Source organism: Leptidea sinapis, chromosome 25 (assembly GCF_905404315.1).
Source record: "Leptidea sinapis chromosome 25, ilLepSina1.1, whole genome shotgun sequence".
Taxonomy (NCBI): Eukaryota; Metazoa; Arthropoda; class Insecta; order Lepidoptera; family Pieridae; genus Leptidea; species Leptidea sinapis.
The window spans coordinates 10,030,018-10,046,981 of NC_066289.1; the positions used below are offsets into that span (position 1 = coordinate 10,030,018).

The 16,964-nt window shown below is 34.5% G+C and overlaps 1 protein-coding gene across 2 annotated transcripts in view; it reads left to right on the forward strand.

Moving 5' to 3' along the window:
• The window catches only part of LOC126972173 (synaptic vesicle membrane protein VAT-1 homolog-like), a 64,880-nt gene that overhangs the window by 22,943 nt on the left and 24,973 nt on the right, over nucleotides 1-16,964 (forward strand). For both annotated transcript variants that reach the window (XM_050818789.1, XM_050818790.1), the window contains exons 2-3: nucleotides 13,103-13,232; nucleotides 16,612-16,827. In XM_050818789.1, the coding sequence (XP_050674746.1) occupies nucleotides 13,103-13,232; nucleotides 16,612-16,827 (346 nt within the window). The remainder of the gene's footprint in view (nucleotides 1-13,102; nucleotides 13,233-16,611; nucleotides 16,828-16,964) is intronic.

Genomic DNA, 16,964 nt, shown 5'->3' on the forward strand with positions numbered 1-16,964 from the left:
TAGAGGATAAGTCTATTAATTTTTTCAGCCCTGAAGCCACAACCTGAAAGTTGGACAAAGCATACAAGATTTTATAAACGATACGTCACTAACGGTTGGCTCTGTTGTAAAGAGCGCTCGCACGGAACGCGAGAGGTCGCGGGTTCGAGTCCCGCATCGTTAATAAAATTTTGTTTTCAGTTTTATTTGTATAATATTCCTGGCCTGTTTTAATCTATAGTCTAACAGCAAGATACTCTATCTAGACATATAAGCTATCTAAGCTCTTAATACCAAAATCACAAAATCTTGAGTGTAATTAATTCTAAAGTGCTTCTACTCAAATTTATTATATTTTAAAATGTATTTATGATACAGTAAAAGGAAATGAAACTTGGCGTATTAATAAAATTAGAATCGGAAACAAAAAATTCAAATCGCTGCCATTACATTCGAGGTCACTGAACTGTATCTAGGGCTGTGCTTAGTAATTAATGGCGGTACTAAGTACTTAGTACATTAATGCTGGAGGGCACCCTAGCTGCTATAGCTGGGGTCAGGCTAATGCGTCGCGACGGCGCGATATCCTGACGCCAGACACAATCTACACTCTACATAGTAATTTGTCTATGACAACCCCTTAACTTATAATACCTCGAATCAGGGGTACGTTAATATCTTCTATTATTATTAGCATTACGTATTATTGACAGGGAAAACGAACATAATGCATTCACGTGAATTATTTACCTCGCGTGTCGCCCTATCACAAAATAACACTCATTCCCTATTCCGTGAAAATATTACACGTGTTACTTCAAAGGGTAATTGTAATCACTAATAATGCGAATATTTTTTACTACACAGGCTTACATATAATGATACATTACTTTTTTTTAAAACGCTTAATACTAAGGAAGTCTGTGCTATGCAGCCTTCAGAGCTTTTTTTTTTAATTTAGAGTATTTTAGTCTTTATTTATCCACAAGGAATGCATATTATATTATTTTAAAAAAACTATTAGGTTGATAAGCATATTGTTTCCACCTAAATGTGTCTTGTTTCTTGTTGTCTCAGGAAAGAACTCTCACATCCGAGCACCCCGGTCAATCTTGTCCGCTACATTCCAGTCTGTTTTTGCTTTTCGAATTCATATTCGACGCTTTATATGGTCGACAACGCTCTTGTAATTCCTCTGGTGCAGCACTAGCACTAGTAGCAGATTACTTTAGTGTGCGGTCTGTCTTATAGAACGAATTCGAAAAGTGAAGTATCAATACGTCAAACTATCTTTGTCTAATCTGTGTTATGTACACAGAGCAGGCAAAGATACATTTTTGTGTCTTCTCTTTGGTTGCGCTGTTGCCGAACCGCGCATTTTGACATGATTTTGACCAAATTTCGGTTTAACTGTGACTACCTAGAAGAGAGAAGGCAATATTTGGTTAAATTGTCAACAATATTCTTATATTTTTTTATTATACTTACTTTAAGGGTGGATTTTCGGTGAGATAGTTGTTATAAAACATTTTTATTTGTAAGGCCGGTAAAGTTTAATATATAAAAACGTAATATGAAGTCTATTAACGTTGCCTGCAATATATAAATGAACGGAAATGATTAAATACGTTTCTCTTGGTTGTTTATCAGAAATTTGAATAAGTGGAAACCTTGTTCTCAATAATACTGTTATACGTTTCGATATCAAGTTTAGTACAGACAGTGTTTGTTGTTTTCGTTTATATTTTTAAAGGAATGGACGAGTTATAAGTAATTGAATCATTTACCTATAGTTTTCGAGGCAAAAATGTATCAAAATTTTATTTTATATTATAAATATGATTGAATTCTTATTTCTTTTTATGGCTCAACTCCTCTCCTAAATGCCACAGCCTGTATTTGTATACTTGGCGTCGATATATCGAGCGACGTTCAGTTTCGTGCCTACTTCGAAACTTGGTGTGCTCAGTAAAGCGAGATAGAACCTCGCTTCAAGCCAATTGTGTAAGGCTTCAAATGGATTACTGTTCTTAGGTGGGGGTACTGTTAGGGGGTGGGCTCCCCAGTACCAGATTCTTCGAATTGCAGCATGCAACTAAGAGCGGCTTAATTCTTGGGCGTTTCGTAGATTTTTATGGTCCTCTGCAGAGTCGGGAGTGTTCAGAGGAGTTGTTCAAGTTAATAGGTCAAAATGAAAAATCCCTCCCGTATCATGGTCAATATCTGACATTCCAACCGTGCATTTCACTAAAAACTTTTTGCCTCTCGAAGTCCCTTTGTAGATCTACCGGTTGATGTAATCCTGAACCGATGCGACTTACGTACATACTTGCTGTACACTACAAGTGAGCCACTCACACAAAAATATAAAAACTGTGGTATTATTTTAATAGTCTTAGGAACACAGGGTATATTATTAATTTATCCCTTAATATTAAAGTTTTGCCTGTGAAGTATCGTTTTTATAAAAAAAAAAATACAACCGACTTAAAAAACACTATTCCAAAACAATAGATATAATATGCACTAAAAAGTATAAAAATAATTGCGTATTTTTATACAATCTCATTAATTAATCTAATTCTAGTTACGAGTATTGTTATTTTGGAATCGGTGTCATCCAAGATAGGTTACTACATACATTACAAATATAAGACTTTCATGGTTTTCTCATAGATGCTATTGACAGATCTGGATCAAATTACAATGGGATCACACGGGAAGCACCGGCTTTCAAATAAAACAAGAATTATCAAAATCGGTTCACCCAGTCGAAAGTTTTGATGTAACGAACAAAAAAAAATACCGACGAATTGAGAATCTCCCCTTTTTTTGAAGTCGGTTAAAAATAGTAAATATTTCGTACAAAAGTGTGCATTTTATTTCTCAGGTTTTATTGCCAGTTTCGAAGTTATTTTCTCTGTTGTTTTAAGAGATCAAGACCAGGCTACCATAAAGTCACAGTGTTTGCCCTCCATCCCATAAAACTCTCAATTCTCCTTGCGTGGTGGGTGGTTTATAGTGAGGAGGGGAAACGGTTGTCGACTTCTGACCTCGTGGTGGTCGTTAACCGGCTGGAAACAGTCTGTGACCTTAGCTCAAGGCTAATTTGATAATTTATTGGCTTTCCTATACAGTGAAGACACGCAACTTTCTTTTATTCACTCGCAATCACTCTCGCTACAAAACATTGCTGTACTGGTCTGCACTTAGGATGATATTCGAGAATTTAGATTATAAATAAATTCCGATGGATAAATTAACCCTTATTCACAAATTCTTAGCGCCATGAACCTCCCCAATGCTTCAATTCAAAATATTTATTGAACATCAAAATCTTACCACAAAGGCATTCATTTTCTCAAAATTGATTCCTTTAGAATCGTTTTTGATGTCATTAGGCCAAGGTATTCATGAGAGTTTCTTTTTTAAAATTGCATAAAAAATACAATTTCATTTATTAATTAACTTGTGCGCATAATATTTTAAATGTGAGCGTTACTCTCTGTCTTTTTTCATTACCGTTGTTAGCTTTAACTGTCAAACTGATTTGATCTAAAATGTTTTAAGTTTATGTCTGTAAATAGTATTGTTAATCAAGATGTACATATCAAAATAAACTGTTTAAATTATAGATGGATTGAGGATAATACAGGAGTGTTGGCGTATAGGTCATGTTTAGGGCTGGCAACTTATTATAGACGGAATATACTATTTTTGCATTCAGTACCCAAAAAATATAGTAAAGAGGGAATTAATTAAAAATATATAATTAAATAATTTCTTTGAATAGTTTTTACTGTTTTGAGCTTATATTGATAGATTTTTATTTTAAAGTAACATTACAATCGTAACTATCTTTATAGAACTAAATTAACTCTGCTTTTATAAGACCGGTATTGGCTCTATTTATTATACTTTCTTCATCACAGAAAATATGCTGATAAAATATTGATGTTTCGCCTACTATATTATATTTTTAAAATCATAGTAAGTTGCCACCTTAAATAGTATGATACGATATTATATAGTAGGGTTGGCAACCCTTATGTTCAGCCTAGCGAAACTCTCTAAGAAAACAGCGTATCACTCGATTGTATGAAACGTGCAGTCATTGATGGATTGACAGATGACGGCTATAATCTTGTAAAAAAAGGAGATAGCCGAGATAAACTATTTGAAGAAGCAACTATTCGCTTTCGAATTAAGCCGGGTTATACTTCTTGGCCAATCGCGGTACTGTTTGAAACTTATGACAAATGACTGCACATTTCATACTAAACTCAATTTAAATTTTTACTTTGGCAGTTCCGCCTCTTATTACGCAGTATTTACATGCTCTTTGCTCATCTATATATATAAAAATGAAATGCTGTTCGTTAGTCTCGCTAAAACTCGAGAACGGCTGGACCGATTTGGCTAATTTTGGTCTTTAATTATTTCTGAGAAGTCCAGGGAAGGTTTAAAAGGTGAATAATTATGAAAGTGTTCGGAATTAAATAAAAACAACAATTTTGTTTTTCTTTGATGTTTCTCCCGTCGTCCGATATTTGTTTTGTATAGACATATTTTCTATGAGAGAATTTATTGACGCACGGTTTGACAGTTCTGCTGTAAAACAATTTCATTACAACAACAGGGAGCATGATGAAATATTATTGACAAATTCATAAAAAACATTATTTTATTTATTACTAGCTGATATCCCGCGACGTCGTTCGCGTACGTATTTTTACACCTTGGGTTACATTACTGGACTTTTAGTGGGGATCCCTAAGTTTTTTGCAAATGTTATATAGCCTATAAGACTCGGGGATAATGTAGCTTCCCAGCAGTGAAAGTATTATTCGAATCGGTTTAGTAGTTGCGGAGCCTATTTAATGCAAACAATCAAATCTTTCCTCTTTATAATGTTAGTATAGATATACAGAACAACGTCTGTCGGGTCAACTAGTAATATTATAAAAGAGTAGGTATAATCACATCATATGAAATGGTCGAAATCTAATTCAAAATAAGGATTGCCACATCCAATAAACGAAACTTAAAAGTCTTGGTAAGCTTAACAATATAAAGTGATTTATAAATCCAGTTTTGAAAAATAAAAATATTTTTAAATTATACGCGGCCAATGTCTTGGTCGAACGTTTGTTTCCAATAAGCGTGATACAGTTTTGTGCTGACGTATTGTCAATGTAATTATTCAAAATGGAGCTCGCAGCCTTAATAGCATTTGTGCCCACGTCATCGGGGGGTGTTAGGACCGCGCCCTTACGAGCCAAGTGTCCCCTTTTGAAGAGCTAATACCGAGACAATGTAAACATTAATGACCGCACTTCGTGACTCATTCATTTCGGATTAAGGTCATTTTAATACAAAGCTCTTCGTTTGTGATTCACGTAGATATAATTTCATTCATAAAGATTCAAGGAAACAAGTTATTTTTGTTTGTTTCAAATATAACCGCGTCTAAATACGGATAACTACTTATAGCTGCTATTAGACTTGTTACGTTAACCGTGCAATTATAAAAGATTTATTTTTTATTGAAAAAAAAAACAGGTCTAATATATTTCGTGAACAATGGTTCGTCACCCCATACCGTCGTAACATAATAAGCATAGATACACAATTCCATACTAAATTTAGACGAGTAATAGTTTTTGCATCATGTTATCATATTAAGTATTTATTGAAGTAGGCGTTACTTTGCGGAAATCCATAATTATAGAAATGATTTAAGTTTTCTTTAGTGTTAATTCCGCCAATATTTGTTTTTAAACAATTCGACACGTGTTTCGCATCTACACGAGGCATCCTCAGGACGTGTTGTCTCGCCAAAATCTGGCACGAGACTAGTCTCAGTCTATATCAATCAATAATAATCATGTATATTAAGTATTGTAAATATAGTATAAGCATTGTTTTGTTGTGAATAAATATATCGAATGCTCTAAATTTAGACTTAAAACATATAACCGCCTTAAAAAAAGGATTTCGTATTCAAATGACAAAGATATCTTTAAAAAACCGTGAACAACTGTCATTGAATTCGCGCTCTTATAAAAATATGTCGTACGATTCAAATTCAAATATTTTTATACAAAATAGGATTTAAAATCGTCAAAAACTACCACCCATTCAAAAGAGACTGCCTCAGACCTGAGAAGAATGGGCGCAAGAAACATAGCGGGTTTTTTTTTAAATATAAAATATGGATTACAATATGATATCGTACAATAAACATTTATAATTAAAGAGCCTGAGGGTGTTCGCTTTATTCCCAGTCCGTGGTGTCATTAAGAAAATCGTTTATGCTATAGTAACCTTTCTCAAACAACCTTTTTTTAACAATTCTTTTAAATTCCGTAACACATTTGTTTTGTACATTTTCTGGGATCATATTGTAGAAGCATATACATCGCCCAACAAAAGACTTACTAACTCGACCATATATATACTCGAACATTCTTTTCTTGACTAAATATTCGCAATATTAGTCGTCGTAGTATTAATTGCCGCACTTTACGACTATGCTTGCGCTATCTAGTTGGAGCGCAGCGGAGACCATTCCTTAGTGTAATTAAAAACTTATTTGATACTAATTAATATGTAGTTTTATAACTATATTCTTATAATCAAAAATAAAATCCGGACTAGTCCAGATTTGAGCCGGACCAAATCTGGACTAGAGTCTAAAAGTTTCGTTAATCCAGACGAATGGTAACCCTAGTATACATTGTTATGATAATCCTTAGAAATTGCGTCCAAGTTTAACAATTTATATATTACTAGCTGACCCGGCAAACGTTGTTTTGCCATATAAAGTATAATTCACGCGATAGTTTTATAAGTAATAAAATATTGCCTATATTATAGCCTGTACATCATTTTGTTCTATTGTCAATAGTTCTTGCAGCGCACGCAAAAATAGGTTTTCGATTTTACACCTTGTGTTACAAAATAGCAATTTTATTACGATCCCTAATTTTGAAAAAAAGAAACATAGCCTATAGCCTTCCTCGATAAATGGACTACCCAACACTGAAAGAATCATTCAAATCGGACCAGTAGTACCAGAGATTAGCGCGTTCAAACAAACAAACAAACACTGCAGCTTTATAATATTAGTATAGATATGTATCAAAATAATTCCCACATTACAAAACATTCCGTCGGCGTTCAAGTTATTTGCAATGTTTAATTAACTAGAAGATAATGTCTGTCCGAGGCTTGGAAGTATCGAGTAAACAATGCTATCAACGTCAACCAGTCTTTGTTTAACGCAGTGGCTCACGATACCAAGCGCAGGACGCGGTACGGGCGGGGGGCGATCACTAAATATTGATTTGACGACTACTAACAGAAGTACTAAGTTACTGACGCATTATGAAGCGCCGCACGCGTTATGCGTTGCATGACTGTATGCATGCTAACATGCGTGATTCATTGTCAGATAGTGGATGCTTGATGCAAATTTTGTGTTTTAGTTGCAATATCGATATAATATGTCAGGCGTGAGAGGCAAATCGTTAAATCCGTCGTTAATCCTAATTTTTGTATTATGATTTCAATTTTATAGTCATATGCAATTCCAATATTAAAGTACATATTGAAAGGAGCGCAAAAAAAGAATGCTGGGAGAGTTTCTTGCGCCGCTTCTTCTCTCTCGGAGCGCCATTTGTTTCCGAAGCGGTATTAGTATCTAGTAGTTATTATGAGTTATGAATAGAATTCTAAAGGAATCAATTTTGAGAAAATAAATGCCTTTTCGTATCTCTAAAATGATCGAAAGTATTTTTTGTGTTAGTTTTGGATGTGCGTTAAGTAAGACGGATAAATTTTATGAATAAAAATATGATATGCATTAATGACTCACTGACATGCATTTAAGAAATAGTTCATGTAAAATATTCATAATATGATATAGTCGAATGCGATCCTGACCAAATTTGGTAACATAACTTCCCAATATGGCCGACAATAACAACGTGAGTCAATGCGTTTTATTAAATATCTCCAATTTTTTCGCATAAATGATACAAATGAAACGCATTATACAGGATGTATTTAATGAATACGCGGTTAATACACACACGTAATTCTGCCTTTGCGAGAACTCAGTTTTAGATAGAAGTTATTAACTGTTGTTTTTATTTTATAATCTTAACCTTTAACATAAATACAAGGACAGCGAATTACACTTTGGTATTCAGTTCCTTTATGGCTCGTATGCAAAATAGAACACCAATATCTGGTTGTGAGATTCTTTGTACATAGATGATAATCTCACATCCGTCACATAAAATCAGGAACCAGTAAATATATTTTATTTGTCTCGATGCAGATCTTTCTTTAAATTGTAATGAAACCAACCTTTATTATTTATGAGATAGGAAGAGTCGAGTCTGCAGGTTATCTAATGGAAAGGTGATTACTGTCTCAACAACACGACAGGAATCACAAGAGATAAAACAGAAGAGATATTATTTTCAGTCAAGTGTGTGCTTAGGATTGTATTTAGTTTTCAAAGAGCAAAAATTATAACGAGGGGCACAGAGATTCGAGGACGAACGCAAGACGAAATCAAGCCCGGGGAAACGTGATGGCCCATGTTACCTTTTTTTTTAAACATTTACATATTTTCGAAATGTAAATTGTATACGTTATCTAAAACAACAGTAGCTTGGTTCTTATTTCAAATTTTATGAGTAGTAGTAAAGTATTTACGCCGTAGGTACTGACGCCCGTTCCCAATATTCAGTCTAATTCAGTCTATCTCTTACTTGAGATAAAAATCGTAACTATCGTTGACTTTTCTGTCCCAATAAACTTATCGACGATAACTTACCTTATCCGTGCACGCTGTCTGTCAATGGAACCACGTATAGCTTACCAGCGATATAAAGTTTGTATGGAAATTGCAATTCACGCGTCCCAATATAAGGCGATAAGAATGACTTATCGGGTATATTGGGACGGCTTCTGATTCAGACAGCTAATTACTGGCAGTAGAAGGTAGTAATTTATCTCTATCTGTAGATAGTATATTGGGAACGGCCGTAAGAGTTTACTATTTCTAAGACTAAACTATGGATTTTCTATCGAGGAAAGTGCTTGTACAATTTATAGGAATCCTTATAAGTATATTCTGTGTATAAAATACATAACCAAAGCTTTTAATAATACGTATACAGAAAGAGAGCCAACGAACGCATTTATATAAAAAAGCGGCCAAAAGCGAGTCGGACTCGCCCATTGAGAGTTCCGTAGCAGCAGGTACCTAACATAATATAAAAATTGTAAAGAAAGGAAAATTATATTTAATTATTTAGATGGAAAAGGCAAAAAAAAACGTTGCTTAAAATCATACAGTTGCAGAGCTCTCATCCCCCAAAATTTATAGTTTTTTTTTTATTATTTTTGTGTGAAAATGTTAATGCGGTTCAAACTTACCAAGTTTCAACAGTACCTATAGTTCTTATAGTCACGGAACAAAGTGGCAGTGACGTACGGACGGACAGACAGACAGACATGACGAATCCAAAAGGGTTGCCATATGGCTACACAACCCTAAAAATAACGTATTGCTGCTTTACCATTACAAACTGAAACAACTTGACCAACGGTCTCTATTGTACAAAAGTTATAAACATACTTTATTTCACCACCCTGTATAGTCTGCATTATAGCTCTCTGGTCCCCTGAACATCTGGGGTCTTTATCTTTAAAGCTATTTTCATAAATGTTTATGATTCAGTAGAAGTATTGGTTAATGCGATTCTGTGCTCTCGTAACTTTTATCAACGCATTACCACGATGAAACTAGTCAAGTGAGAATAAGATTTATTCATCGAGAGTTCCGTAGAAATGGAAACTTTTGAATTATGAATATGCGTTTATATTAAATTAAATTAGTTTAACATTGCACACCATTGCTTATTTTCTTGTTGTGTTGCGTGTGTTGTAGAATCTGTAAAAAGTTTTTGCTTATATTTTTTTTTAATATTTTAAAAAGCATTTGTCTCCTTAAAATTTTAATTCTTACTTATTATAATATGAAATATTATATAATTTATTATATCATTTACTTAAATTTATATAAGACTAGCTGACCCGGCAAACGTTGTTTTGCCATATAAAGTATAATTCACGCGATAGTTTTATAAGTAATAAAATATTGCCTATATTATAGCCTGTACATCATTTTGTTCTATTGTCAATAGTTTTTGCAGCGCACGCAAAAATAGGTTTTCGATTTTACACCTTGTGTTACAAAATAGCAATTTTATTACGGATCCCTAATTTTGAAAAAAAAATAGCCTATAGCCTTCCTCAATAAATGGACTACCCAACACTGAAAGAATCATTCAAATCGGACCAGTAGTACCAGAGATTAGCGCGTTCAAACAAACACTTCAGCTTTATAATATTAGTATAGATATGCGAATTATTTTTATAGGCCATCTCGCGTAGGTACTTCAATATCACCACTGATAAATAAAAAATATATATCATCCTTCTTTTCCTAAGAAAAATAATATAAATCGGATGAAATTTGGGAAGTCCTGATGTGGAAAGTGTAAATAACATCATTTTATTAGAACATTCCAGTCGATTAAAGGGTCAAACATGAGAAGGTATAGAAAGAAGGTGCAAACGCGAATTGTGAATTACTTTTAAAGAAACAAATACATAATTTTTTAATGAACCATTAAGAACATCATAATTAGGGTTGCCAACTTTTATAAGAAAAAATAGAGTATATCTTATTTCAAAGGAGGTTAATAAAGAGTATCGGACTTCCCAAAAAGAGTATCAACCAATTATATTTTTTTTTAAATATGATATAATTATAAAAATAAAATGTGTTTGCATAATATTACATGACTAGTACTAGTATAGTAGACATTGTGTAAAAAAGAGTAGGTATTTTAGCATACTCTATTAGGTTCATAGATTATAAAGTACGCCTACATGATATACGCACGCAAACACACACACACTTACACCTGCAAGGGTAAAAAGAACACTTTTTTTTTAATATTACATTTTATAAAAAAGATAGCTTAAGTAGGAAATCGGGGAGCCATTATACATAGACTCCCGCTCAACACCTTAGGGAGGAGAGGATGGCTGAAAAACAGCGCTGCATGGAAACATAAATCTATCATTCCATGTCAGGTGAAGCTGAGCCTTTACCTTTTGTCTACTGTTTCATCGCGTAGACTAATTGTCTCTGGAAGTAATTAGTTTAATGCTACTGACAACTAAAATAATATTTTTTTGTATTTTTTACCTGTTCTTATTAAATTTGCAAAATTTTATTGTTTAAGTTTTGATTAATTAATTAATGATTAGTGTAAGATTAAAAGTGTATTTAATAATAACTTACTTGAATAAATAAAAAAATATTATTAATGATTCATTTTATTCTAGTAATGTTTTGTATGGCAATAAAGAATTTATTTATTTACTAGCTTACCCGACAGACGTTGTTCTTTATACAAAATCTCTGAACGACGCGTCGACGGGGGACACATCAAAGGAAAAACAACATTTTTGTTTTTATTTAATTTCGAGCATTTTCATATTTATTCACGTTTTAAACCTTCTCTGGACTTCCACAAATAATTCAAGACCAAAATTAGCCAAATCGGTCCAGCCGTTCTCGAGTTTTAGTGAGACTAACGAACAGCAATTCATTTTTTTATATATAGATATACCTACAGTACAATACTCTATTGTATAGTACGATTGGCAACCCTGATCATAATAAACACAACATCGCAGTAGATATTATGATAAATATTAAACATGGGTCACTCCAATTAATATGCTCGTAGTGTCCTTTCTGACTCATGGTGATAATAGCTGCCACATTCTTGCATATATCAATTAGACACTGCGCCATTTATGCTCTGGAATTCATATCTCAAGGTCTCTGATGGTACGCAGGAAGCATATTCATTATCATACGATCTGTTACTGAAGAAATTAATGGGATCCCGCCAGTTACAAGTTCAACTTGTAACGAACTGTGTTTATTTATTAATACGACTTTATTGACGTTGTATCGGTGTGGAAACCGACTAGCTTCAGATCATTCGGATGTCCTTCATCAGAGTGAGTGTGGTGGGTCTGTCTGTCTCTCTTCTTCAATTATCCATCCGGATTCCGCCTTACCTGTGCCACTACAGAATTACATGACACGGAGAAGTTATTCTAGACTTGGAGTAACTTATCATAGCGTTTATTATTAAGACAAGAATTGTTCATACCATTGCACGAGTTTGAGGGATATCACTTTAAAAATATACAAATGATTTAAGTTTTCTTTAGTGTTAATTCCGCCAATATTTGTTTTTAAAACAATTCGACACGTGCCTCGCCTCTACACGAGGCATCCTCAGGACGCGCCGTCTCGCCAAAATCCGGCACGAGACTCGTGCTCGTAATTGTTTTAAAAACAAATATTGGCGGAATTAACACGAAAGAAAACTTAAATCATTTGTATAATTATGGATTTCCGCAAAGTAACGCCTAATTCAATAAATATACTTTAAAAATAGCAAAATGTTATTATTAACATCAACGTCATTGAGAACAGCTTTTTTATTGTCAAAAATATTGCTTTGTTCTCAAAATAATATAACTTTGCCTATTTTGTAAAATGTTGAGGCTGAAAATGTTTGAGATTTAAAAGAGTATCAATGAGTTTCTTGCCTCTTCTCATTATTCTCATGCTTCAACTCTCCAACCCGCTTAAAATGTGTTTCAAATTTCTGGACCTAAATTAATAACGGCTGATGTAATTGGCAGGGCGTATCAATTACCATCAGCTGAGCGTCCTGCTCGGCTCGTCCCTTATTTCCATAAAAAAATGACCATTTAATGATTTTTCACTTTTTGCCAACCGAAGTTCCTTATCACGATTCCTTGTTAGGTTCTTCGGTTCTGAAGAAATTCTATTGAAAAAATGTAAGCTTTAAACGTACATAATCTTTAAAACATATTGTAAAGATCCTCTGAAATCTTGTAATGAAAAGACTCCCACTGTTCTTCAGAAAAATTACGTCTTAAATCATCCGAGCCTAAAATATATGATGTTCAATTGTTACAGTGGCCTGAACTTCCAAGACCTCATCGTTCGGCAGGGCGCCATCGACTCTCCTCCTAAAACCCCATTCATACTTGGCTTCGAGTGTGCTGGAGAAATCGAGCAGGTCGGAGAAGGTGTCACCAACTTCAAGGTATTGTATGAGCCTTGTATTTATTTTGGTGTATTGAAACTAAAATGGAACTTAACATAATTAGAAGTCTCATTTGCCCAGTAATTTCACTAGCTACGGCGCCCTTCAGACCGAAACACTACTAATGCTTACACATTACTGCTTCACGACAGAAATAGACGCCGTTGTGGTACCCATTATCTAGCCGGCATCCTGTGCAAAGGACTCCTCCGCCTCACACAAATATCAGCTCGAACTATTTATAGAGCTGCCCAAATTGCCAGGGACTCTGTTAACGGTTTGATCCTTTGGCGTTGCGCAGTAGAGACATAACCTTATTTTGCGACATCGACCGCATCACGGGGAGTGTTCCGGAGAGCTGTTTTACCTGACCTTAATCAAACCTAAGTGAATCTCTTAGCGTAGTGGAAAGTGGCCTGACTACAGAAGACCCTCCTACAGAGGTCAAATGATATGTTATCTATTTTATGTGTGTATACTGTATTAAATACAACTTTGTCTGGTATACATAGTTTGAGGCTAATGACTTGCATAAAAGTGCATCTTTTATCAAATGAAATCAGCTTTTAAACAATTCCACTATTGGTTGGAGCGTATGTGTTTTATAAAAAACATCGAAATCGCTACATAACTTGCTAGAGTATAGGTAAACATTGTTACCCCACCCTTCTTGCTGCTTCCCCGGGGCATAAAAGGAATAGGCAAGTCCCAGGCAAGGGTGTTATAAGAGGCGACTTAGAGCACTTACTATAGTGAGGCTTATTTGCACAGGCTATATTATGGATACTACAATGGCGCCTTTTTCTGCCATGAAGCAGTAATGTAAGCATTATTGTGTTTCGGTCTGAAGGGCGCCGTAGCTAGTGAAGTTACTGGGTAAATGAAACTTAACGTCGTATCTCTCAAAGTGACCAGCGCAAATGTAGTGCCGCTGAGTATAGGGCAGGGCGTATGAATAACCATTAGCTGAACGTCCTGCTCGTCTCGTCCCTTACTGTTAAGAATAACACGACGTTACATTATTACTTCTATAAAATTATTTCTATGACGTATATTATTTATTTATTAAAATGGTTAGCACAAATTACATTAATTACAGACAATTATGTAATATTATATAGGTCGTTCCTAAGTAGCTCTACTTAATTCTTTACGAGTCACATATTTCATGTTTAAATAGAGGATTCATTCATTACTTAGTAACTAAATAAGTGGTCTTGTTAATTTAATTACGAAGAGCTCATATTTAACTTAAATGAAGCACAGTAAGACCACAGAGTACAAATAGATACTTAGTAACAGTTAATTAACTGCCAACATTTAGTGAATGCTAATTTAATACCGTGTCTAAAATACTAATTAGGGTTTATAGCAGTGAAGAATTAAGGCGTTTTTTAGAATTAAAAGCCGTTTACAACATCAAATTAAATAGTATTTAATTTAAGTTTGTTAAAATTGAAAAAAATAAATCAAAATGCTTGCCCCTCTGCCCGTGGCGTCTGTGGTCGTTACGCGTGTCACACGAAGAATACACGAAAACAGCACGCGTTTTATGTTCTTGTGATAAAAAAACTATTTTGCTACATTCTTATGAATTTTACTTTAAAATTAGTACTGTTTTATTTTATATGGGCTTACCCTCTGTGCCGTAAGTGGCTTTATCTACACCCTTGCTTTAAATTCTCTATTAAAGATTCTAAAACAGTTAGCTAATTGCCAACATTAAAATACCCAATTTCCTAATAACCATAACATCATTAGTTTTTATTACAACACTCGTTTGGATGGATGCAGATAAAGTCTTGTATGCAACTGTTGATAATTAGGTATTAAAACACTCATGTGATACTATTATCATACTCGTGTGATAAACCCATATTCGTGTTTTATTACACAACAGTTGCATAAATAACTATTACAAATTTCGTAGCAAGTTTTTTTGACAACCCTAGTACATTTTTAGCAACTAGACGTCGAGACAGTTCATATTTAACGACAGAACAAGGAAGCTAACCCTACATTCTACTTCTGAACATTCAAAATTGATACAAATTAAATTTGTATATTTAATCCCAAAATCACTTAAAAATAACAAATTGTTAAAGATGTGGCGTATGTGCCTGTATTTGTTTGTAAACTGCAATTTGTGCATAATGTATTTGCAAACTATGGCCGTAAGAATTAGGCTGAGATCTATACTTAGACTTTGCTCAGACTTTACTTACGTAAAACTTAGCAGAGAATTATAAAACGCGAACTTGAATTGCATTATTGGGCTGTCTTAGCTTTTTTTATGGAATAGGAGGACAAAAGAGCGTACGGGTCACCTGGTGTTAAGTGATCTCCGCCTCTCATATTCTCTTGCAACACTAGAGGAATCACAAGAACGTTGCCTGCCTTTAAGGAAGTTTAAAAAAGCGGGTTTTTGATGGTACCTATGTCGTATCGTCTCTGAAACACCGCACAAGGAAGCTCATTCCACAGCTTTGTAGTACGTGGAAGAAGTTAGCTTTAGCTGAGCATAATTTTAGCTGTTAAATTCAAATTCAAATATTTTTATTCAAAATAGGATTTATAATCACTTATTGAACGTCAAAATCTACCACCCATTCAAAAGAGACTGCCTCAGACCTGAGAAGAATGGGCGCAAGAAACTCAGCGGGCTTTTTTTTTTATATAAAATATGAATTACAATGTAATATCGTACAATAAACATTAATAATTAAAGAGCCTGAGGGTGTTCGCTTTAATCCTAGTCCGTGGTGTCATTAAGAAAATCGTTATAATAACCTTTCCCACACAAACGTTTTTTAACAATTCTTTTAAATTTCGTAACACATTTGTTTTGTACATTTTCTGGGATCATATTGTAGAAGCATATACGTCGCCCAACAAAAGACTTACTAACTCGACCCAACCGAGTAGTAGGCATAACAAGTTTGTTTGTTCCTCGTGTTAACATTATGAATGTCACAGTTTCTAGAAAATTCCTCAATGTGCTTATGAACATACAAAACATTATCAAAAATGTATTGAGAAGCAACAGTCAAAATGTTTATTTCTTTAAATTTTTCTCTTAATGATTCTTTAGGACCCAGGTTATAATTCGCGCGAATAGCCCTCTTTTGCAGCACAAAGATAGTATTAATATCGGCCGCACTGCCCCATAACAATATACTATAGGACAAATACTATGAAAATAACTAAAGTATACTAATCTCGCCGTATCTATGTCAGTTAACCGTCTGATTTTCTTAACCGCATATGCTGCAGAACTAAGCCTATTCGCCAATCCTTCAATATGGGGGCCCCACTGCAATTTGGAATGACTATAAAAACCAAATCAAAGATTATGCTAAGCATATGGGTTTTATCACAGGTTGGAGACCAGGTTGTGGCTCTTCCGGAGTACAGAGCTTGGGCCGAGCTGGTGGCCGTGCCAGCGCAGTACGTGTACGCTCTCCCCGAGGGTATGAGCGCCCTGGATGCCGTGGCCATCACCACCAACTACGTGGTGGCATATCTGCTTCTCTTCGAGATGGCGAACCTCACTCCAGGCAAGAGTCTACTGGTGCACTCTGCTGGAGGTGGCGTGGTAAGTTATTTTTATTAACCTCTCACATATTTATGATATAAATGATTTATAATGATGAAAATACAGATTTGTAAAGAAGTCAATTCGGTCAAACAATGACAACCACTTGACAGTTTGCTAGCGGCATACTATTGCAA